The sequence below is a fragment of the Xiphophorus couchianus genome, chromosome 8 (assembly GCF_001444195.1).
Source record: "Xiphophorus couchianus chromosome 8, X_couchianus-1.0, whole genome shotgun sequence".
In the NCBI taxonomy this organism is placed as follows: domain Eukaryota; kingdom Metazoa; phylum Chordata; class Actinopteri; order Cyprinodontiformes; family Poeciliidae; genus Xiphophorus; species Xiphophorus couchianus.
Genome location: NC_040235.1, coordinates 21,954,387 through 21,979,994, shown reverse-complemented (window position 1 = coordinate 21,979,994; position 25,608 = coordinate 21,954,387). Strand labels below are relative to the sequence as shown.

Below are 25,608 nucleotides of genomic sequence, written 5' to 3'. Positions count from 1 at the left end.
CGTTTTGAATTCAAGTGTGTGAATCGACTCGGAGAAGAATTATTAACAGGCAGTAAATATTCCTTTTTGTTTACGTTTCTTGGATTTCAGAAATTATTGATAATGATGTAGTTTGATCTTGAAAAGTATTCTAAATAACTTTGACGTCCATGTAGTCAGCAATGTAATGTTTATCAAATAAACTATGATGTATTTTAATACAATTTAATAGTGTCACTAATAGTTGAAATGAAATTACTCCTATTCTAATAAACATAAAATATAATAAACACTGACTTTGCTTCTTGGATTCATCTCTCCTGTCTCTCCTTAATATGAGCTTCACATAAAAATGTTTGTCTCTTAATAGACAGAAACAAAGCAAAATTTCCCCAAAAACTGAGTAAATAATTGTTTTTCTTTACCACAATGTTGTCACATAAATTTAAGAATGTATCTGTATGAATGTATAAATTTAAGAATGCAAGTCGAAAATAAATGTCAAAATCGTGGTAAATCAGTTTTTGGATTTGTCTTTCACATGCTAATGTTGAAATGGAATTAGATTTGCAGTATTTCATTGTCTTGCAGTCAATAACTTCAAGCATTGTGAGCCGTTTTCCATCAACTTCCCACAGAAGCAAATTGATTTGTATGATATGAAATATGAAAAAAAAAAAGGTTCCAGTTCAAGGCTGGGGTTTCGAGAACCCCACAAAATAGTGCAGTGGGCTAGATCTAAGTTTATTTTTTTGGGCATTTTTGTATTTCATTTATAAAGCATAGTTCTATTTTTTTGATGAGAAATGATGAGAATGAGTGTAGCTGTCCTTGAGAGCACTAATGATGATGAAACTCTTAATATGTGGGAACACATTCTCTATTTAGATTGATTCCCATCATTCTAACGTCATCAGGAAAAACAAATCACTGACTTTTCTCATGCAAGTGATAATCAAAAAATAGAGTGCAGGATTTGTTATAAGTAGATTTCTTCTTATTGTTTCTTTTCAGCGCATTTCTTCTGGAATAATAATCGTACTGCAGGCTTTCTTTCGCCATAAATTTCGAAAGTGTCAGCCAGTGAAGCCGTGACTGCAGCTGGAGACGGAAAGCTTCGCAAGACGCAGATAAAACTGGCAGGCATTAAAACGCATTGGAGGGTGGTTATTGGAAAAAACGAAAGTTAATGAAACTGAGAGAAGAAACGACGGAAATAGGATGGGAGAAACGCAGATACAATGGCAGAGATAACAGTAATCACACATGTGCCTGAAAATTACTATGCCTCTACTTCTTTTTCTTCCTTTCTTTTCTTTTTTTTTTTGCTGTAAAATTAGCATTCTGAGGTACACCGTGGAATCTTGAGTCAGTTTTTCCATCTCCGTCTGTGGAGGGAGGCAGACAGTGATTTATCTGCGCTGCTGTGCGCTGCAGCACGGAGACAGTGAAGTAAACCATCTGGTATTCCCACTGTTAAAGAAATAAAAAGGCCGTTCAGTGTTCAGCCTCAGAGTACACAGCAGACACTCTGGGTAGAAAATTGTTTCGTCACATCTGTGTGCATGAAAATGCATCAAATACTGTATGGAGGACTTGTGCTTTTTTTTTGGTGTTTGTTTCGTGAATGGATGGTGATTGTTTTAGTGTCATATCATCGGAATGTGTGGTGCATAACTAGAAAGGTTGTTGAATTTTGGCGCACACACTGAAAGATGACTAAATATTTGTTAAATTGACCTAAATTACTCTTTAAGTGTTCCATATTGATGTTTGCAAGTCTACATTAGCTATAGGCTAAAAATAAGTTTAATCAAAACCAGAATTTTGTTGCATTTAGCTGAGTGTATGCGCAAAACTCAACATTTGTTGGCCATTTGTTTGGATTTATCTAACAAAAACTTTATCAACAGAATTGTAAGGCTGCATTTTAATAAAAATATAATTGCGTCTAACTTCACCTAGCCTTATTAATGAAATGCTAGGTTTTGATAAACCCTCCTTCATGATGGAACACGATTGCTTTGTATTCTCCATGAGAGTTTGAATTTTCAGTCTGTAGCAGATTTGGAAACTGAAGCAATTGTAACAAAAGATGCAGGATTTCACTAGAAGAGGTGTCTGTGCCTCCACCATCATTTTCAGCCTTAGAGAAGAGAAAACATCATTAGTGTTTTCATAATTTATCGCCAGCATGAGAGAGATGCAAAGGATGGGATCTACTGAGTGATTCCTCATTACAGTACAGAACTTAGTGTGAATGTCTCAGTATGTGCGGTCAGAAGGAATCATTTGCACAATATCGGTATTTTCTTCGCAGATCTTTGCGAACCAGCCTTGTCAAAATTTGTTTAGTTTTATATGCCATGTTCTGATTCTTCTGTTTTGACTAATTGTGCTACAAAACCCATAGTTTTTGTTTTTCCTCCTCCTCTTTTTCACTCTGGTAATTTTTCTGGGGCTTTTCTCAGACAGCCTGATAGCGGGCTGTGTTTTCCATTCAAACTGCAGCATAAAAAAACATATAACTTTCAAAAGCCTCCTACTAGCACACATAGCCAAGTCTTGGAACAATTTGGAGGTGTGTGCGCATTGTGAAAGCAATGCCAGAGCACAATATGCTGTTCTTTAGCATGGAGAGAGTGGTTTGTTTGCTGCATGCAGCAGCAACACAGTGATACCCCTCGATTCAAGCTGACTGTGGTTGAAGCCAGACCGGTGGCTAAACGCAAGCGATGGCGCAGTTCAGGAGTGGTAGTATAACTTAATTATCGAGCTGCCAGCCTGGTGTGTGGTCATAATGAGGCTGCACCCTTAAAATCAAGCCTGTGTTTTTAGTTAGGCTTCAGATTCTACAGAAAGGACACAGTGTCACTGTGTCCGTCCTCCCCGATGCCCCAACCAGAACACCATGGTGCCACCAGGATAATAAACCTTCCTGTGGTGGTTTCATGCCTGCACAAAAGAGTTGGGAAATTTTCACAAGCTACCACACATAATGGGCACTCTTATTAGACGGTAAATGTCCCAGAAGCTTTGCTCGGGCATCTTTTTGACGCTGTTTTTCTAGTGTAAAAGGAGTGCAAGTGGAGAATTAGTTTTTTTGTTTTGTTTTTTTTGTTTGTTTATAGCTTGTTTTATTGGGCATGATGTGATTGGCTTGAAAAGTTATGCAAGGCGAGACAAGCAGATAGGATTAAATTTGTTTTACTGTGGCTAATTTAGTGTCAGCTAGTTGAGAGAGAATGAACGGAAATAAAGTTGTTTGATTGTTCTGCTTAGACATGCTGTCTAAAAATAATTCTAATTTATTATTATTATTTTAAATTACATAGCCAGTGTAGGACATTGGTTGGGGCTTTGGGATTCCATAAGAGCCCTCAAATTAGCACATTAGCGCTTCCTTGTAGTTTTGATCTGGTCTATTGAACATATGCTGAAATGGTCTGAATATAATTTTTAGTGATTTGATGTTAAGATTTCACTTGTTTGAGATTCTGCTCTGTGCTGGATTTAATTTACTCATGTGCGCTACCTAGCATAATCATAATTCCTGCTGTATGACTCCCCTGTCTGGTCACATAGTGGGAACTATGATTTTGTTTTTAGATTTTCGACCCAACACCTTAGGGCTCTGGAATTTTGTATGCTTTTTCTTTTTAAGGTCACATAGTCTTTTTAAATCTTTACTTTAAACAATTAAAGTAAAGACCGTAATTGTAACCTGCTGTACTCGCAGCAAGGTTCCAACTTTACGACAGTTGGCTTCGGGTTTTATTACAAAATCAGGTGAAATAATGAAAAAAACAAAACAAAAAACCCCCAAGTCTTTCACCCTCCCTGTTGGTGATGCACTCTAGGAGGGGGAAGTCTCTCATCGGGCATTCTTGCTTTCGGCTGTGCTGGCTTCCAGGAGAGGCAGGGTCCTCTTTATGGCTACTAATTACTCCATGTCCTCAGCCCTAGGTCAAGCATGTGCCTGAGAGTCAGGCCTCACCTCGAGAAGGGCGGACGAAGGAGGAGGATGGCGGGGTCAGAAAATAAAAAATGTTAATCCCCTCCCACCCCCTCGAAGAAAAAGGTCATCACGCACTGGTTCTGCACAGCTCCTGCTGTCAAATAAAATGGTGCCGTCTGGAGTCACTGAGAGTTGTTACAGAGACGGCGTGTGTGTGTGGGTTTGTGGGCATGTGCGTGTGTGTGTGTGGGTTTGTGAAAATTGAGGGGAGGTGAGTACTTAGGGAGAATGGGATCCACCACAGTCTTGGCACTGAGCCATAAGCAGGATTAGGAACCTGGCCTTTTAGCTGCTGTTCACTTACAGACTGAATGCAAGAGGTACACCAAGGTCAGATTGGGAGAGGAAGATATTTATTATTGCAAATAATAAGCTACTCTTTTGTCAGCAGGTAGTTTTAATGTGAGATTTACAGTATTTTTTGTCTTTTTTGATTCATGAATTGATTTAACATTGACATTTGGTGGTGTCATTCTCTTGAAACAGCTGTGCACAGGCATTTTCTGTTTTGCAAAGATCCAAAGGATCGATTACTTCTTGACAAAGGCTCTGATCTGTTGATAACAAACAATCATTAGGAACAGGTTTCTGGTTTGTCTCTATACATGATCCACCCATTCAGATTTTAACCAATTATTAGATTAGGTTTTAAAAAAAAACAAAACAAACAAAAATATGTTGCATCTCTTTTAATGAAGTCATCGTTTTCAATCCAACAGAAGATGAAGAATTTGCAATATTTTTTTATTGCCCCGCAACGGATCTTTTTGTGGGCTCTAGTGTCCCTTTTTCAAAGTAGGCTGACAGGAAAGGGGAAATGAGAGGGGGGAAGACATGCGGTAAACGTCGTCGGGTCCGGGAGTCGAACCCGCGACGGCCACGTCGAGGCCACGTTGCCTCTGAATGTGGGTCGCGCTAACCCCTCCGCCACCACGGCACGGAATTTGCAATGTTATTAATGCTTTGAACTATGCTTGATCTTTATTAAATCCACAAAAATTGCCTCAACCTGCATTGTGTTGATTGATGCATTTTCAAACCTAAACCAGAGGGAGTTTTTAGCTTTAGTGCATTCAATGAATAGGATTACCCTCTGCAATGCTGCTGCTCGCGTTCTCACTAAAACCAGGAAGATAGAGCACATAACACCAGTTTTAAACTCCCTCCACTGGCTCCCTGTAGCTCAAAGAATAGACTTAAAAATACTGTTGTTAGTTTATAAATCACTGAATGGCTCAGCATCACAATACATTAAAGATCTGCTGTTGTTGTATGAACCTTCCAGACCTCTCAGGTCTTCCGGTTCTGGTCTGCTCTGCATCCCCAGAACCAGAACCAAACGAGGAGAAGCAGCTTTCAGCATCTATGCACCACAAATTTGGAACAAACTTCCAGAAAACTGTAAAACAGCTGAAACACTGACTTCTTTTAAATCTCAACTAAAAACCCACCTGTTTAGAATTGTATTTGAAATGTAATTAATTACAAATTTATGGTAATGCTTTGTTTTGATCATTGATTCTATATTGCATTGTGTTTCTGTGTTTGTAATGATGTAAAGCACTTTGAAATGTCTTGCTGCTGAAATGTGCTATACAAATAAAATTTGATTGATTGATTGATTGATTGCAATGCCTCCCAGAATTTTCAACATTTGACCTGCCATGCACTGACCAGAGCCAATCAATGACAATTTGGTAATACACAGTTCACCGTTTTGTTTCTTTGTGTTTTTGTGTGAAAGTAGTGTCAAATATGTGGCAGACTGGCAAAGAGCGAATGTACACAAGGCAACGTCGTATAAACACTCTCTGTGTACTTGAGGTGAACCTGCCTCTTGGACATGAGGGGCTGTGGTTGAGGTGAAAAAGTATTTTTAGCATCCACTTCCAGAGGTGTTGGTTCCTCAAGGGACCTGGTGCATTAAGTTGGTAAACATCTCAGTTTAACAAGGTGAGATTGAGCGCCATACCTGCGGCTTGGAACGCGGTCAGGAATGCTTCCGCTGCCAGGTCGGCTGCCTGGTGACCGAAATCTATGAATGAAGGAGTCTCTGAGAAAGTGTAAATCGGGGAAGGGAGTTGAAGTGGTAATGTTTGCTTTTTCACATTTCTGAAGTCCCATACTGGTTTTGGATTGATTTTTTTCCCCTCTTTGAACCATTTCTTGGTGGAAACAAAAGTAGACATCTTCTGTCTCTTGCCGCAGTTTTTGGGAAGTTTTATTTCCACTTGGCCTGCGGACAAGAGCAGTGCTGTCTTTTCTTATCCTTTCATCGTAGACTAACTAAAATTGCACAATTAAGGGTTTTGCTGACGAGTAAAACCCATTTACCAATCCCTAAAAAGTCTGTTAAAGTGGCCAGGCACTCCACTATAGCTGATACTTCAGCATCTGACCAGTACACTCCTAACTATTAAGTTTCCTGTGTGTCACCTTCAAATACTGTCACATTCAGATCCATGAAAATATAAAATACAACTGACCAAGTTAGGGGGTTTGAAAGAATAGAAGGAACTTAGACATTTGGTTCGGTTAGCTATCTGCATTTGACTAATCAACATACATACAGTATCTCTCAAATGTACTTTTAAAATGGCACTGCATTGAGAAAAGTGATGACTGGTGCTTTTATTTAGTTTCAAATGCCATAAAGTCGTATGTTTTTCTCAAGCAGAAATATTTTCCAAATGGAAAAGCATAGGAGAAACATGACTTGGAGTGAGCAGCAACAGGTTGGGGAGGGGCAGTGATGCAGAACTCTACCCTCCAAATGGCCACTGAAAACTCCTGCTGTTCAGGCTCTTTCTCTTGTATTTCATTAACATAAATTTACATTGTAGGAATGGCATCATACGGCAACCCACCAATGTCTAACGCAGCCGAGACATGGGCTGTGCTCGATTCTCACCACAAACATCTTGCGTTTTTTCTTCTCAACTGGAATAATTAACTGGAGGTCATAAATAGAGATGGATGGATTAGAATTTCGTTAATGATTTCCGTTCTGCTTTTTTTTTTTTTTTTTTTTTGAAAACTCTGATTTATGTGGTCAGCTTTCTCCCTGTATTCAAAATGTACCATTTAAGACATAACAACTGCATTCAAAAATATCTTCGTAGCCTTCCTGTCCTCTGGAGCATAGGGAATCTCAATCATTTCAAAATGTCTGCAGCATGTTATAAATTAACATTAATCACTGTTGACGGTCTGTGGCCGTGATAATCTTTACCTTTACTTTCCAAAACTGCCGATTTTCAACAAGTAAATAAAGCTACTTTACTGCGACATACTCAGATTTTAAGTCTTGCTCTCATGCACTGCCTTGCAGCCTGAATGCACCACAGACATATGTCAACACTGAAGAGTATTTGTCAGCACAACCTGGTTTCGAGTATGTATGGAGTATTCACTGATTGGAAAAAGATTGGATTTTTGAGTTTTCAACTAAAAACAGTCAGACCTAATCCATCAAAAAGATTTCAGCTAACAGCTAATTTAGCAATGCATCGCTTGTTATAAAGCTCCTTCTGCTGCTGTTTAGGTTGAACTGTGAGTATAGTCCAAATAAACTGTATTCAGTTACCAAGTGAGTTATCAGTATTGGTGTTCTGTTGTAACCTACAAACCAACAAAAGTGGCTGTGGACGATCTTGGCTGCCGCTGGTACATGTTTGATCGGTTTTGTTCAAATTCAGACAACTGTAACATTAGAAGAGCATTTTCCAGATATATGACAGTGTAATTTATTTACATGGAAGGTCATGAAACTGTTGTAAATTAGAGATGAAGAGGAGGCATTCAACCTCTCAGTGGAGAGGCCTGAAAAAGCAGCCAAAAGCAAGTCTGCATCCAAATAAGGAGATGGGGACAGTGTTGGTAACAGAGACGACATGTGAGTATAAAATGAAAATGGAGCCTTTGACCGAATGGTTATGACTACGGACTTTACTATCAGAGTGGAATTCTGTATTTTGTCTTTAATCTGACCACCCTTAAGCTCCATAATTTAGAGCGACCGTGGTCACTGTGTTACGTGTAAGCCAGCTCTGTCCAGGCCTTGTAGGGGCCTCGGTACAATTACAAGTCATTGGTTGATCTGTTTGAAGCGGGATACGATTCTGCTGGATGTTGGCCAGTTACATAGAGATACTGCTGGGTCGAAGCAGACTGCTCTGACGTTTATGGAGAGTTTGGAGACACTGTATCTTATTGAAAAGGTTTTAGTTGCTTCTTATAGTGTTCCTATTTTAGAGCTGCAGGCATTTGGTTCCTATAAAGTGTGCGCAGCTACGCTGAAATAAAAATCAAACTTAAATCATAGTACAGCGTTGACAACAATAATGTCGTAATAATATTATATAAAGTTATTCTGTTGGCTATGAACCAACTGGAATGTAATACATTTAGCTCACAAAATGAATGCAAGAAATTGTGATTCTGCGTCAGATGCCAATAAAATATTTGGCCAGTTAGACTGAGTTTCAGTCTCTCTTTAAGCCCACACATGATAGAGATCTTAGTGGCCTTAGATAATGAAGTTTGAGGAAAGTTCTAGGGTTGTCATAATAATGGGTAAAAAAAAAAGAGTGATGTATCTCCTTTGCAATATTCGACAATATCACAGTTTCATGCTTAACGAATATTATCATGCCCTAGAAGATTGGGTTCCCGAGAGAGCTATAAATCTTTATCCATCCGTTTTAGCAAGTAAACAATCCCTATGTTTTGATTTTCACCTATATTTCATGTTTATCTTGGCCAAAAAAATGTGTTAAAATGTTTTTGTTTCATAAATGGACTAAATGGTCCATAAGTGCAGACTGTTTTTGAAATAGTTATTCAGTGTAGCGCTGACAGGAAGCTCTAATGCAGGCGCTAACTTTAGCGTCATTAACGGCTAACATTTAACCAGTCACGGTATTCTCAGTGTTTACAGATTGTTTGGCTCTTGTGTGTTCCTCTTTTGCTTTTTATAATTCTCCCAAATACCAGTTCAAAATGGAGGGCGATTAGCCGAGTGTTTTCAGCTGACCTACCGTCCTTCTTGGTGACTCCATTAGCACTACAGAGCAACTCCAGAACCACTTCCTTTCTCACTTCAAAATAAGAGTCTCCAACGTGGATAGAGCAAGGTCTAATTTGACTATACATTAGCTTATACTTACATTACCAGACAAAGTTGCATTGGGGTGGGTGTGCATCAAATCCTTTATCATGAATATTTTTTACTATAAGAAATTTGATTTATCGTTGGCACAATAAATTCCAATTTATTATGTTTATAAATCCTAGAACTTTAGTTCTCATCATTGCTATTTTTTTTCTTTTTACCACCGCTTGTTCCATGAGAACATTTATAAATATCAATAAAGTGAGAATATGACTAATGCAACTACTGTGTTCAGGTTGGGGATAGAAATCACAAGTCTTTACATGAGCGGTGTCCTGATGAAGACTATCTCAAATGGGTATGTTTTTCAGGAACAGTATTTGATTGCCCTGACGTTCAGTCACAACATACAGTTAGATAAATTTTATTAAATCTTATTTTTTTCATGATCACTTTTATCATTATCACAATAGTGCCACAAAATATTGTGATAAAATTTTAATTCCACATTGCCCTGTTTATTTTGGAAGGCTTTTGTGTGATGACTACCTATTATTATCTATATTAACCTTACAGCTGTGTGTGTCCGCGTCATTCTTGCGGAGCCTTTATTGAAATGTAGCATCTTTATGCGGGTGATGGTGATGTTTTTTCTGCATTTGTCCCTGCTGGATTGTGGAACCTCAAATGCTCAGAACTTCACAGAAATGCTACATGATGCGTCTGGAACCGAGTCACGTGAATTAGCTTCTAAACAGAAATAGTGGCCCTGTGGACAAACCGAATAATGCAGGATAGATGAGGCAATGTTTCCCATCAGATAACAGTGAAACATGCGCCTTTATTACTGCGCTGCGGAGGTCTGAGAGTTAGCTTCGCTTAATCAAACGCCCCTTTCATGGTGGATGATGGACATTTTGTGGCTGCTGGGTGGTTTTCTATCCCTCTGTTCATTGAGAGCTGATGACAGATAAATTGGTCTTTCTGTTTAGACCCTTCTTCTACTCAAAAGTGGTGTAAATGTGTCGGATTCCCAGACAGGAGTGCGATTATTGGTACCTTGTGCAGCATAGAGGCAGAGACGTAGGTGAGCATTTAAATTGGAGGGTGTTTCATTTGATTAGGTGAGTTGCCATCACAAATGCCTGTTCTTGTGCCTATCATTACCTCCAAAGCGTTGCTTGGATCTGATTTAGAAAAATGCTTATTAAGTTCAGATCAAGTTTTTTCATTCTACATTTCTGTTCTCAGCAAAAACGACTTCCTTGATTTTTCAGTTTTTCTGTTTATTTTGTATTTTTTTTGTAAAGATGTGCATAAAACTCTTCATTGAGCTTTTGCTTTGACAGAGTAGAAAACGTGAAAAGGCTTCGGGAGGTGTGTAAAGAAGTTTATTTACACCACTGCACAGCTGTAGGATAACATGTGCAGCTTAACTGTTTCTCAATGGAAACCTCTGTTTGAGGATGTTTTTTTAATTGATTTCTGCTGCATGTTAGTCACTCATAACCACATCCAGCTGGAGGTTGTTACAGGTCTCCGCGGGCGGCTTTGAAGCTCAGCTGAAATGTGCTCGTTCATCATTTGACGTTTTTAATGGCCTATTTAGTTTTAAGTGGTTGTTTCTGTTACAAGTTGACTTTTTGAACAATTTGTGCTTTTTGCAGTTTCACCTTGTAGCTACGGTCGGCTAAGATGTCGCATTTGAGAAAGAGTACATGCACAAAATAAAACGCGCCGATAACATGGCTGCATACGTTTGCAAACCCATTTCCAAACTAATACTTTTGTGGGAACTTTACGGCATAATTACAGCGTTCCTGATTTCATATCTAACATCATAGATTTTTTTTTTAACCGAAAATGGACATAAACACAGGATGGGAATTAGTCATGGAGGTTTTTAAGAGGAGTGGAGTAACACTGAAGGAGCTACAACAGTTTCCAAAAAGTCCTGGTTGTGTTCCTGTTCTACCTGAAGTAAGAAATAGCGTCACAGAACAGAAATATTTAATTCCAAAGGGAGCATCCAGAAGAACCCCATGTCCACTGTGAAACATGGTAGTGGCAACATCATGCAATAGATTTATTTTTCTTCTGATGGAACTGGGGTTTTTGTCAACTTTTGCAAACAGTTGAACCGAAGTCCATCTCTAAATCCGACAGAAGATATATTTGATTTGAAGAGGGGAGAGGACAGAAGATGTTCTTAGGGTGTGTTCACACCAGCCCTTTTTAGTCCGCTATAACCCAACTCTAGTTTGTTTGCCAAGAAAGTTTAATTCGTTTAGGGAGGTGTGAATGTGGAGTCCAGCTCCAAACTGCCAAACTCCAAAAGCAGGAAGCAGACTACAGTGCAGGGAATTCTGGGTAAATACAGCCAAAACAAGAGAGAAGAGTCTGGCGCTGGTAGGAGAAATGAAATGAAAATCCTACAGCTACTCTAATCTGATGCCACTCCATTTTTGTTAACATTTCTTGAAGAAGGAAGTTGCGCTCATGTCTTCTTCAGAGGTTTTCGTGCTGTTTCCTTCAGTAGTTCTTGGTGCAGCGCCGCCACAGGCGAGATGGGAACTTTTTTTTAAGGGTTTGGTGCAGTGCAGTGTGAAAGTGAATTGCACCAACTGAAAATGTAACAAATGTTGCCACTTTTGTTTCCAATCGAACCGATACGTTAAGGTGTGAAGACCTTAACTTGATACATTTGGAGACCTTTTGCAGGTTAGCATCGGCAAATATTATCAGTTCATGATGTGGAATGTTGATGGGCACGCTTGGACAACATTTTCACTGGAAATTTGCAGGATGAGTGTAACGTTACAGGTGGAAAAACTTCCATCTTAGTCTCAAAACATCAGGTTGCGTGCACTTTCGAAAGTTAATATGAACGCTATATTCTTTTGCTTTTGTTTCTGTTTAAGTTTTAATTTGTGGCACAAGTTATCAGAAATCTCCACTTGTCTTCCTTTAAAGATGTTTCCTAACTGTGAGGTTTGTCCAAGTTCCTCCAGATGACCAAGTGTCCATCCCTGCACGTATCTCTGCTTAGGAAAGAAAAACTTGCTACTGGTGTATGTCATCGTGTTGCTTCTGGCTGCACGAACAGCTGTTTGTCCTGGGCGGTTTTGGCACATGACGGTTGCGGTGCAGGGTCAATCTCCATGTCACATTGTTCTGACCCAGCGAACTCCTGCGGTGACCCGATCACAGCCAAGGCGACCGGCTCGAGAGTGTGCTAATTGCACGGTTGTGGTCGGAGAGAGGCAAGCGGTGGACTTTGCAAGCGAAATGGTTGGAAGCGTGGGTTTTTCTGTGTGGCTTCAACCCATGATCATTGGAATCTATAAATGCGCACATCTCTGTTTTCTGCCTAAATGGGAAAACATAAATTTTCCCAAATGTGAATTGTTCTGCTGAGCAACCAACTCTTGTCTGAGTCAGCGGGACGCTGAAAATAAAGTATGGTGAAAGAAATGCATATAATTTAAATTTAGTTTAGATGCAGGTATTTTTGGAACACATTGACTCTGGTGTCAGCCCAAAGTAACGCAAACCGAGCAGCTTCCTTACCCCCTGTATTTGCTTCCAATTCATTTAAAATACTTTTGGTAGAAAAATTATATAATAAGAAACAGTTATGCAGTCAATTATTGAATGAAATTGTTTTCTGATTAAATTTGTTTTGGTGTCCTAAGCTATGCTTGTAATACAAGATGGAAAATGCAGAAAGTTTGAACATATTTAATCAAAAGGAGGTACTAGGTTGCTCAAATTCTATTTAAGGCCCCATAAAACTACTGTAAGTCTCTGAGTAAGTAATGTGGAAAATGCTGTATGATAAAGCCTTATAAAGCCTTAACATCTTTTTTGTGTGTCTGTTTTCTTCTTCGCAGCCGAACCAGCAGACCTCTTGAAGATTTTAGATTTTCACAATTTACCTGAGGGTGTTATAAAAACAACGGGTTTCTGCTCACATCGGAGGTCGACACAAGGACCCGATGTGGCGTACAAAGTATCCAAAGATGCCCAGCTCAGTGCCCCCACCAAACAGCTTTACCCAGGTGAGTGTCTCAGTCAAAGCACAGAGCTCAAGTAGCCATTTTGGTCAAATGTTTGTAGGCAGTAATAATAATAATAATAATAATAATAATAATAATAATAATAATAATAATAACAGCACCTGTATTCCTTTACAAAAACAGATTATAGCTCACTTAACTTTGTTTCTTTTGTTGTTTCTGGTTCTGTCAATTTTTAAGCAATTCTTTCATTTATTGTGACTATTTAAGAGTCGTAAGGCACCTCTATGTTGAGACGAATAATTATTTATATTGAGAAAAATTTCATTTAAAAAGAGAGCAGCCGGTGTTTCACAGCACTGCAGATAAACTGGATTTCACTGTTATTATAAAATAAGTCTACTTTAGGCCAAAAGCTTTCTAAAAACAGTTATCACTCTCCACCATTTATGTAACAATCTGTTATTAGTTTAATTCGCTTAAATTTGTACAATTAACTTTAATCCTTCATTTGATTGTAAATCCTGCTGCCTTTTTATTGGAAGGTAATGACTTTTTTCCCTAGAAATGCAACAGACAGCAGATGAATTGGATCCGCTCCTTTAATATTCCATGTTGTAGGAGGAGTCCGGACAGTGGGACAGCAGTGAAAGCAGGGGAGGCAGAGAGGAGAGAGGGAAATGGGTGGGAGGTTGAGGGTAGTGGGGGGTCCCACTTTTGCCTTGTTCCGCCGTGCTGACGTGGCTTAGCGCTGGCTGCTGTGGGGCGCTCTGCAGACTTACTTTCCTTTCTCTCCTCCCTTTTCCCTTCGCCCGTCTTTTACCCCCTCAAGCATCATAATTTCTCCTCCCTATCATTTCTCCAGGACTCCCTCTGCCTCGCGTTCACCCCCACGCCCCCACCTCTTCTGTTTTTATCTCATTTCCATCTAGCAAGACTTTGCTGAACTCTGAGAAGCCACTGCGGTTAGGCTGAGCCTAGCTCCGATAAAAGCTCGGCCCGCTGGAAGACATCCCCAGTCACGGCTCTGTCAGAGGCTAAGCTGGCCCTTTGATTCACGAGCGACTCTTTCTTCGGGCTTAACGTTGAGCCACGAGGCTTCTGCGGCATGCGTGCCTTTACATGCTCTCCAATCAAACAAATGCCTTTTCACTTTGATGCTCTATGACAGTGGAGCCCCTTATGGGTCTTTGTTTAGACACACATTGCTATAATTACACATGTGCTGCTTTGGAAGATCTGAAATAACAGTCCACATAAAACAAACCATGTGGAGAGGGGTTTTAACCAGGCACCTCATAGTCTTTAGGTGCAAACAGACTAACTAGCTGTCTCTGGCTTGCAGGATTTAAATCTAGTGTCTGTGTTTGGGATGTGGCCCCTGTCTCGCCTCTTTCTTACAAGAATGTTTGCTAATATATTCCAGAAGGCAGCTAAACTTCTGACATCATTTTATCCATTATTCTGCGCCCCCCTCTTCTTTGCTAGTTATTACTCTGGCTCAGAGAACTGTTTGCTTTAATAATCTGCATAATATCCTCTCACTCTGAAAGGTTACAAATAAAATTATGGCAAAAAAAAAAAAAAAAATGAAGACATGCAAACATCCTGCTTTTGTTCGGATGATAAAATAAAAACCAGCTTTGGTTGGGAACACACCAAGCTGTGACCCAGTAACCACAGACAGACTGCGATGATGTGTTGGAAAAGAGCAAGTGCAGACATGCAATCATTAGGCAAACATGTGGAAGAAATGAATCATCTAAAACCGCAGAGGTTCTTAAAACACTGTAGACCTTTCCTACCTTTATTACTTCAATCATAAGTGGCACAAAAAGAAAAAGAGGAACAGCCTGGAGAGAATGGATGTCAGCCAACGAACAGCTGCTTTTGCCTTCAAATGAAGGGTAATTTTGCATGTTCAGATTTGGTCTGACCTATTTTTGAAAGATAATAGTTTGGTCCTAATCCTGAATTAGGACCGAAAACAGTAGGTCTGAGTCATCTAATGGATAGGAATCATAACGTGGTGTTGCTGGTATCCATTAAATTGATATCTTGGGACCAAATAGTAAATTATAAGACTAAAGCTCATAACCAGATCAATTCAAAACTGCTTATTTATAGTTCATAGCTTGAGTTAGACTGCACAGTATTTGATTTAAATCATTAGGGAAGCACAATGTATTTTATGGAGGGGTAGAGGAAGGTTTTGGACAGTGATGGTGCTACACCGGATTTTGGGTGTAGCATAACGTTTGTTATCGAAAAGTTTGGAAGATATATATACTGTCAGGAAATATAAGTTGCTGATCATAATAGGAGTAATTGCATTGATATTCCTAAAACCTATTATCACAAATATCAATTGCGGCAACAGCAATACTGCAAAGATCTGTTGCAGCTGCACTAAATGTTAGCTAATTATACAATTACTATTCAGGCTCACTGTGGCAGACACATAATTGATTATCCTTTATGTATAATGCAGGAAAACGTCTTAGGAGGACACTAAGATGTTGTGCTAAAGGGATTATTAAGAAACTGCAAGTGGGTTCTTTCATTGCCAAAAGAGAAGATGTAGCCAGATGCTGCATTTTTAATAAAACTATGATGTTGAGATGGAAATGATGACTTTCATTTTTGCCTATGAGGTAAGGTGCTCTCTATTTTGCGTTTAGTGCAGGCCACATTGTCATCATCGGAAGCGTCCTTTAAACACAGTTCAGTCCTTTTGTGAGTTTCAGGTTAATTTTCATAGAGTCCAATCCTAATTATAATCCAAAACGTCAGTCAGTTGGCTTCTAGCTCAAAGAGGGTATTTGGACGATTTGATAATTTGGGGTTGTTTTTACACTCAGCAAGTATTGGCACACCTTGAAAAGGATGTGCTTAAAACTCTAAGGACCCCCAAGGGCCTCTCATTGCTGCAGTTCTCTAACAGTGTGATTTAAGTTTTGCTTACCTTACTCATCCTCCTCCTCCTCACTATGCATGCTGTCAAGATCAACTTTTCTCAGGTTACTTTGACTTATTAAATTATCACTTTGGGCAAAAATTAGATGAGTAGGTATTTCCTTTCAGAGTGCTTACAATTTGAGGTCTCTGCTCCAAAGTCGGGGGTTGCTGGGATGCTCATGTCCATCCATCCATCCATTTTCTGTTCACCCTTGTCCCTAATGGGGTCGGGAGGGTTGCTGGTGCCCATCTCCAGCTACGTTCCAGGCGGGAGGCGGGGTACACCCTGGACAGGTCGCCAGTCTGTCACAGGGCAGGGATGCTCATGTGTCTTACATAAAAACAGATTTGTTCACAAGTGAGACTGAATATATAAATTACAGGACGCAGGTATACCTCATTTACCTGCCTTTATACACATGGGTTGATGGTACACCTCTTAACGAGACCCACCAGGGGAAATTCGAGCTGCATTAAGTCCAAGATATTGTGCTTGGTTTTAGCAAGAAAATTAATTTGGTTATTCCATCGCCGAGAAAATATCAAATTGCTCCTGTGTGAGCGCCTCTTCCTGGGTTTCTGCCTTTTCTTAATCTTTTTCTGGCCTGGAACGGGTAGTGGTGGTGCCAGTGTAAACTCTGTGAACGTCTGGCACCATACTACTGCATGTCAGCATACACTGAGCACACACACATGAAATGAGAAGGGAGCAATCTCCAATGCAGTAGCTTCAGTAGTCAATTTCCAGAAAGATAAAAACAAACACACAAAAAAAACAGCTTTTAAAAATATTTTTCCATCTGTGTTTGGTAACAAGTTTCGTGTAGGGACAGTGGTTCTGTTATCCTGCAGTTTCAGTTTTCTGTGCTCCTCGACTGTCTTGATCCCGTTGGAGGTTGTTTCAGGGCATCGGGTACTTAATAAAATGACAGGATGAGGCATTAATAAAAAACAGTCTCAATTTTCACATGGGTCCAAATGAGACCATTTGGTTTCTGCTTCAATTTGCTTTTCTTCTTTTTTTTTAAAGAAGAAAAGCAATCTTAAAGCCCATCTTAAAAAAAGAGCTTCCCATACCAAAGCCTTAAATCTAAATAACCAAACAGGTGTTCTCTGTAACTTTGAGATAGACCATCTTCAAGCCAGCTGACCGGCAGTGCATAGCAGCAATTGTGGGAGAAGCACTGCGGCTTTTAACTAAACACTACCTGCTGAGCTAAGCCTTTCTTTTCCCATCCTAGGGCTTAGCTGTGACATGTGTCCCCTTCCCCCTGTTTGAGATCTTTCTGTCTCATCCTCGTCTTCCTCTTTTAAAGCCCGGTCTTTCTCATCGCGGTACAACGTCTGTCAATTATAGCAGCGCTTCTCTTATGATTCTGAGCAGAATTCCTGAGCGAGGACGCTGCCAAGGCATGTGGTGTCCTCATGATGCGATCTGGTGCTTAGCGTTAATACAGAGGCGATGGGAAAGAGGCAGGAAGGCAGACAGACATCCAGCTGCTGACAAAAAGAGGGAGATGATAGAGATAAGGAACGAAGGAAGAAGGGTGACTGTTACAAATTCGGCTCTCTGAGTTTTTCTTCTCTTTCTCAGCCTAAGCTGGGGTTTCCACACCCTACTCTTCCTGTGGCACCTTTTCTTCCACAGTACATAACTATCACTTTAACATTTTTCAAGCCTTTCCCTGGCCTGTAACTAAAAGAGTCTTTGATGGTGCTACAATAAGATCTTTTCCCTAAGCCCAGCCTCTCTGTTCTGCTCGCTTGGAAACCTGAAGAGAGATTGCTAGTGGAGACTGAGTGCCCTCTGTGCTTATGTTAAACATAACAGTTATCACTTTAATCTTTTTTTTTTTTTTTTTAAAGAATAAGCATCTGGAATTTGTAGCAATGTAGCACAGCCAATGCACAATAATACATTGATGCTAAAAATCCATGATTTTTTTGGTTTTCAGAAATACAGCTCTCAGAACTCAAACGTATCTGTCATCAGTGAACAATCCAGTCGTGGTTTAATTGGTCAATTTAACTGGTGTTGTTTTTATGCTTGAGTAATTCTAAGGCTATTCGAATGTCAAAAAAAATCCTCACTTGTGTTTTTACAATTATAATAAAGGTTTTATAAGCCTTAAAATGTGTCTTACAGATTCAGTTCAGGCTTAATCAGTCTTAAGTGCAGAGGATCCAAATGTTTATACTTGTTAAAAAGCAGGTAAATAGTGCTTTAACTTAATTAGTTACTTACTCTTAGATGGTTAGTTGTGTTTTCTTCAGAACCCAACCAGCTTCTTAAAAACTGTGCATCGTCCATCCAATTCTTTTGTAGTTAATTATTCTTTCTTTCTACTATGTCAGCACACACATCTCATGAGCTGCTTCCTTTCCTAATTCAAAATAAGAGTCTCAAACAGCGGCAAGGTATAAAACATAAGACTTAAACTTTTATGACTAGATGAAGTCATATGACTAGATGGCATCTGGGCATCGGCCATGTCAACGCTTCACTTTAATCTTTTTCAAGCTAAAAGATCAGAAGTCTTTTAGCACAAAGCCACATAGTTGAAGCAGTTCTCTCTTCTGAAGGGTTTTTTCATGAGGTCCTGAGTGCACCCTACTAGGAGAGAATTTGTCTGGCAGATGTGGGCCCCATACTTTGGCAGAATTGCGGAAATAGTTGAGCCTCCACAGTGGAACTAAGCAGATGGAGCCTAACGGATCGCTTTCATATCTTTCATGTGATCGCATACCAATAGGCTGTTGGTATTTCCATTTCCAAATAAATGTGTCATTAAGAATCTCTCCTGTAATAATTTGGGGTCTCCGTGTCTGTTGGATGCATCAGCTTGGGGACGGGAGGGAAAAAGTGGGGAGGAGGAGTTTGAAGGATGGCTTCACAAAGTCTCTTAGGACCAGATGTTTTTGTCATTAACGCTCTTCACCCTGCGTTGTACTGGAAGTGATCCACTTTGTATTTCTCTTTCTAACCTTGCACTTTTCCCCCAACCCTCTCTGAACAGACTCTGTCCTGCCAGCCACCACTCTCAGATTAATCCTATCCGTTTGCACTCTTGGCACTCTTCACATCGCACTTGCTTCCTTTTTCTGCGCAAAGCCCACATTAATAGTTTCTCAGTTTCTCAATCCCTGTCTGTTCAAGTGACAATAACAATATTATTTGTCCTCATGACAATAAATCTGTCTACTGACATAATACTACAATGACTTTTCAAGCCAGAAGGTGTATCGCATTCTTCTCACGATGATGAATCGTTCCTGCTGCTTGTAACTCTCTGACTCATCTCTGTTTGTGTCCAACTCGCCGCCCGTTCTGTTAGGTGATGCCTTCCCTGAGGATTTCTCCATCTTGGCCACAGTAAAACCCAAGAAGGGCAGCCAGTCCTTCCTGCTGTCCATGTACAATGAGCAGGGCATCCAGCAGCTCGGACTGGAAGTGGGCCGATCCCCCGTATTCCTCTACGAGGACCAAACAGGCAAACCCAGCCCAGAGGACTACCCGCTCTTCAGAGGAGTCAACCTGGCTGACGGAAAGTAGGTGCATCAGTCTGTCGCTCTTTTAACCCCCGACAAATGTGGGGTTATCTTTTATTAGAGATTATTTCTTGCTTCTTTTACTTAAATCATTTGCATTTATATTCACAAGATTCATAATAACATACCAAACATCAGAATGATACTTTCATGTGTATATCAATTTTGTTTTTTGCTCAAACTGAGCAACAGGCTGAGCTTTGTGGAATGTGAAATGTTGGTAAAGTGATATGGAGAGTTCCTACATTAATCAACATAACGATCATGTTTTCTGTAACTTAGAAAATATCAGACATCAGTTATTCACAAGTTGAGGTGAAATAACTTCTGTTTGTTGAAAAGCTTTTTTAGACTTTTTAGCATTATTAGCCTCATTAGCCTAAGCCTATCTGCTATTACCGGTCACAAATTATTCATCTTAACAAGACTTTTGGACATTAATTATTCATGAGCTGAAGGGAAATAACTTTTGTGTTTGTTGAAAAACTTTTTAAAAACCTTTTTCAACAATAAGTTTTGTTAGTGGTTAGCATCTTTAGCCCAGTTAGCCTCACCAACTGCAGCTGATTGAGCCTTTCTACTGTGAACAGTCACAAATTATTCATGTATGGAAGCAAAGTACAGCAGCTCAATAAGGTTGAAGTTTAAGATTTTGTGTACAGCAGTGAAAATATATGATGGTTACACCAGGTAATCTGATAGATAGAATTTAGTCATTTTCTGTTGTGATACTAGTATTGGACTGGATCCGCTCCCATTTCTTGACTTAATTTGTATGTAATCTGTAGATATGGTGGCCTTTTATTTTTATTTTCTGCATTTGTTAGATTTTTTTAAGATATCATAATTACCTGCATCCATCTGAACCAACATAACAGCATACCTTTGAATTTCAACGTAGTACAGGCCTCTCAGGGCCTCGCCATGGGGTTGCACGTTATCCTGTAAGTGTGTGAACTAACACCACCTCTTGTTGCCAGGTGGCATCGAGTGGCAATCAGCGTGCACCAACAGACCATCACCCTCATTCTGGACTGTAAAAAGAAGATCAACCAGAAGCTGCTTCGAAGCCCCAACCCCATCATTGATACCAAAGGAATTATAGTGTTTGGAACTAGAATACTTGATGAAGAAGTCTTCGAGGTAGGCCATACGTTGTCTCTTATTTCCCACTCTTTATGGTGAATGTATTTATAAACTTGAGACCAGAAAAAAAAAAATGTGTAAGGGGAAGAATGGCTGTATTGTTTGGTGAAGCATGGCTATAAGTGGAGTGTTCTTTATGTAGGTCACTAAAACTTTAGTTGTGCTTTGATTTGACGTCTTTTAGTAAATCAGATAAAAGCAAAACATAATCTCCATTTTAACGTCCATATAGACATTTGCGGTTGTGGTCTGAACAGTGGTCAACCCCAGTGCCCATCCCTCTTTACATGCAGCATAAAATAAGGGATTGTGGTGGTGGCCACATCCTCTTGAAGATGTGCAGATTTGGCCCGCAGAACCCCACCGACCTCTGCCACCCACTCATACTCAGGCAACCAAAATCACAAATCACACTTAATTTTAGGTTGCCTGATGTTCCACACTGTCCACAAATGAGCTCTGATTCCCGTAATTCTGCTCCGTTTCCAAACGTGCTGTGTATGTTTGCTGGTTGGATGTCCCTGTTGCTGCTCACACTCTGTTAGCTATCTGCTGGAGTTTTCCCGTCTTGACAAGCTGCAGCATTTCTGTCAGAGTTTTTTTAACATGCGCAAATGCGCTTCTGATTATTTAAAGCTCCTTTTGTTCACATAGAATCAATGAACAAAATATTGTCGGATTTATTGCATTCTGACTGGTGGACAGGAAGTCTTTTGGGGATTATGTTACACTGATGATACACTATGTGACTTGAACACTACGGATACTTTCTATAACCAGCTTTTGTGCTGGGTACGTAAGCGTGACCTCTGCGAGGGACGGACTCGCGCAGCGACAATCCGGCGAGTACAAGTGTTGTCTTTGTCCTTTCAGAGTTGCGTTTGTTTAAAGGGGGATTAGTCCATGAAGTTCAGGCCCTTGATAATAATTACCAACAGAAACAGATTGATGTGACTGATGCTGAGCCAGCTGACCTTTAACATCACTGCTGCTCCGCGACTGCAGATAGAACGGAAAAAATATGACATCACCTCTCTCTACAGGTCCTAGAGTTCATCCGCCAGTCTAACACTGATACATAGTGGGATGTAAAACCAAAGTCAATATGTCTTTTCTGTTATTCAAAGCTCTACCATGGAATTTCAGTCCAACGCAGAGCCGATAGAGAGTGTTTGTTAGCGTCCGACTTTAGGTTTTCTCAGACGGAATTTCAGATCATTCAGACACTCTGTGCTTTGACCGTAGCCATTCCATTGTTTTTCTGGTTGTATGTTTTGGGCCGTTATCCTGCCAGAAGGTGAAACCTCGCCTCAGTGTCAAGCTTTTCCCTCATTGTTTTTTTCCATTGTAAAAGCAGCCCACACAACTGACTTGCACCGCACCATTTCTGGGCCTTCTGCTGTTGTAGGTCCAGTGGAACACGCAACACTGTCCATTGATTTGAAGGGCAGGAAAAAACATCACCGCTCACAACAAGCACATAACACGTTTATCGTCACATTAGCATGACATTACATTAGGCATTTGGGTTTGGGGATCCAACCACCAGTGGAAACGGTTTCCTGAATACACCAGACCTTAAAATAGAGTACCGAACGTACCGTACTGCTGAGTGGAAGTGAGGCATAGCATGTTTTCTTGCAGGATTGTGTTTTATTTAGCTCCATCCATATTTCTATTAACTCCACTAACACCATCTTTACAAGCACTCACACCCTACCAAAATGATCATTTCCCTACCTTGTCACTAGCTTCCCTGCCTCTGCTAGAGAAAAGCATTCTGCCTGCATGAGGCTGTCACAAACATGTCTCACTGTGGGGATGGTGTCATTTCCTGATACCAGCAGTGTTTCTCATTTCAGTCGAAAAGTGACATTTTGGTCTGTGACTGGAAAACTTTTTTACTTCTTTTTTTCAATAACGGTTAGTTGTTGCTTCTCTTCCACATGGGACAGAATTGTGGAACGTAGTCCTCCACAGAGTTACCATGGGCATTTTGGCTATGGTTTCCTTGTCCGTTGGGTCAGTTATGTAGACAGCCGTGTCTTGGTAGGTTTGCAGCCGTGCCATACTTTGTAAAGTTTTTAAATAATTAGTGAAACGCTTAATATTTGGGAAATAATCTTACTATCTAATCATGCTTTAAAGTTCTCCACAACTTTCTCTCCAACCTTGGTTCGTCTTCATGATGTTTGATAAAAATAGTTTTGCTAATTGTTTTCATGGAACAATAGGGACTCTGAGTGAAACACGAAGCACAATCTTTACATTACACAAATACTTTTTGTACTTTAGGTGCTTTTAGTACTAATGAGGCATCAGTTCAGATATAATTGCTGTGTACGTGAGTTGGCTACGGTCATTCAGTAGCAATTTTCCTCCAGATTTCTTTTTTTGTTTGTTTGTTTGTTTGTTTTATTAAAATTTGCTTTGTTTTAGTCTTTGCCAATGACGGCATTTTTGACTCGAAATCGAAGTTGCACGGAAACAGAGCGTAATCTCAGCCAGCCATCAGCCAGCGCTGCAGTAACAGCTCAGCAGCGACTGTGGGAGCCGGCAGATAGTTTGGGAGAGATGTTTAAAGGACTCCTGCTGTGCGTCTGCCAGTCGATAGACAGGACAAGCTTCAGTGCGTTCAGAAACTGGAAAATATGCCACATAGTTTCCAAATTGTCCTCAGGCTGCTCTGCCTTTTTTCCCCCATTACTTCAATTCCCTTTTTGTAGTTTAGTCTGATACCATGTTGACTATTGGCAGAGTACAAAACCTCTGACATACAAATGGTTTTGATTTTATAGTACAAATCAAATTAAACGTTAGTTTCCTCAGATAAAAAAAGAGTATTGTTTGTTCTCTTTTAAATGCTGTATCAACCATAAAAATAAAAGAGGGGAGAGGAGATAAAATCTTCTCTGTCACACCGTTGAGTAACAGTGAACGGCATGATTTAACTGCTTGTCAAGGTTTTTACTGCAGCCTGTGCTTTTTTCTGATATACAGCAGTCAGGGGATAAGTAGCACTTTTACACTGAGGTGGTTTGTGGTTTGGTCTCTAACAAGGTTATTGTGGCAACAGAGAGACCGTCTACCCGCTGCAAGCACTGTATGTTCTCTTTTTTTTCCCCAGCATCTTACATAAGAATATTGCGCTTGTGACAGTGCCTGTGGAAGATGATTAAATTGGTGTTAAAGTGTTTACGGAAGCAGGCTGTTATTTCGCACTGCAACCGAAAACTTGAATGTGTTTTGCCGGGATTTTATGGGACAGATAGGTCGACATGATGGCAGCTCGGGAGGAGCAGCAGAGCTCTATGGCTCAGGTGGGAGAATCTTATCAATGCAAATTTGAACCTTTATAAGAAAGTGAGATTTGCTGTTTTTTGCAAGTCATGTTGGGTGGACACAACAAATAAGGATAACTTTTGGTTTTCTGTATAAAAGGTTGCATATGATGGTAAACCTTATGAATGAACACACAATCCGTAAAGTGATACAAGGTAGTGACACAATCATGGTGTGGTGATGCATTTCCTCAGCATGGATATGCTGGTCAGGATTGATGGACTTAAAACTAGGATAGAAGTTGACCTTCCAACAAGACTGTAACCCTAAACACACAGTCATATCTAGAACAGAATTGGCACAATCATAGCCCAAAATACTCTGAAGCAAAGTATTGACTCAGGTAGCTGAACGAAGACCATGCCTCCCATCACCGCCATGTCATAACTCTGCTTTAGACTTCTTCACAATTTTATCCCTGACCTGTCTGGTGTGTTATCTGGTCTTCATGATGTTGTTTCTCCTAAGTGTTTTCTAGTAAACCTCTGAGGAACAGCTATAGGTTTTGTAATTTACTAATCACTTAAAATGGCACTAAAATGAATTGGTAGTAGCCTGGCAAATTGTGAAAAGGTTTAATGCTGCTGGAGGGCATTGCAAATTAAGTATTTAGGCTCTATAAAAACTGCCAATTGGTGTTTTTGCCTTTATGAAGGTGCAGCATGGAGTGTTTAGAAGTATTTTGTGGCTGCGGGGCGAAGATTGAGGCCTAAAAGTGTGCTGTTCTTGTTTGAAAGTGGTCTGTTAGACAGAGTCCATTTAGAAAATTTGTCTCCTGATTGCTCTGCTCACTTGTTTCTGAGCACGTGTGCCTAAGAAAAGCTGGGATAATTTTAACACCCATTACCGGGTCCTCAGTAGAATTCTGAGGAGTAACTGCGTTTGGTCTGAGGGGAACGCAAGTGGACCGCTTGACCTCACGTGGAGGTAATTGTCAGGGTAACCTGAAACTGGCTGATGTGGAGCTGTGCAGACACTGCAGTTCACATCTGGCCTCCATCCTCGATCTTTGCGAACCCATGGGCTGTAAGACTGATGCTTCATCAGTAAGCAACCTTCACACTCGTTTAAGAAATGTGAGGTTTTGGATGTCAACAAAACTGAAGAGAGTGCTCAGGAATGAAAGCAAAGCTGGAACAGTAGATTCAGTTAGAGGAGCCAAAACCTTTGGGTCATACTCTGGAAAGAATGAGGAGGTCTCTCCCCACTGATTTCAGTCTTGGAACGGCGTTCCACATGACATCATCCAGAGGTTTCCTTTGTCTCTTCCGATTGACTGTTTCATGATCTATAAGTGATGTGTTTTAGAAATGTGCTGGAAAAGTGTGATAGGGACGAGAAGATGAGGTTAAGATGATGTCCACTTAAAGACTTTGTGTGTGTGAGTCGGATAAAGCAATACCAAAAGAGCGGGGGAGCAGTCCAGTGTGTAAGCTTTGGGTTGAGGCAACTTGTGGGGTTTTGCGGTGTGGCGAGAGCCAGGA

General features: G+C 40.2%; 1 protein-coding gene across 3 annotated transcripts in view; it reads left to right on the top strand.

Annotated features, from left to right (window-relative positions):
* col5a1 (procollagen, type V, alpha 1) overlaps positions 1–25,608 on the top strand; it is a 97,199-nt gene that overhangs the window by 8,706 nt on the left and 62,885 nt on the right. For all 3 annotated transcript variants that reach the window (XM_028026208.1, XM_028026209.1, XM_028026207.1), the window contains exons 2-4: positions 13,004–13,171; positions 19,423–19,636; positions 20,617–20,779. In XM_028026208.1, coding sequence (XP_027882009.1) covers positions 13,004–13,171; positions 19,423–19,636; positions 20,617–20,779 — 545 coding nt within the window. The remainder of the gene's footprint in view (positions 1–13,003; positions 13,172–19,422; positions 19,637–20,616; positions 20,780–25,608) is intronic.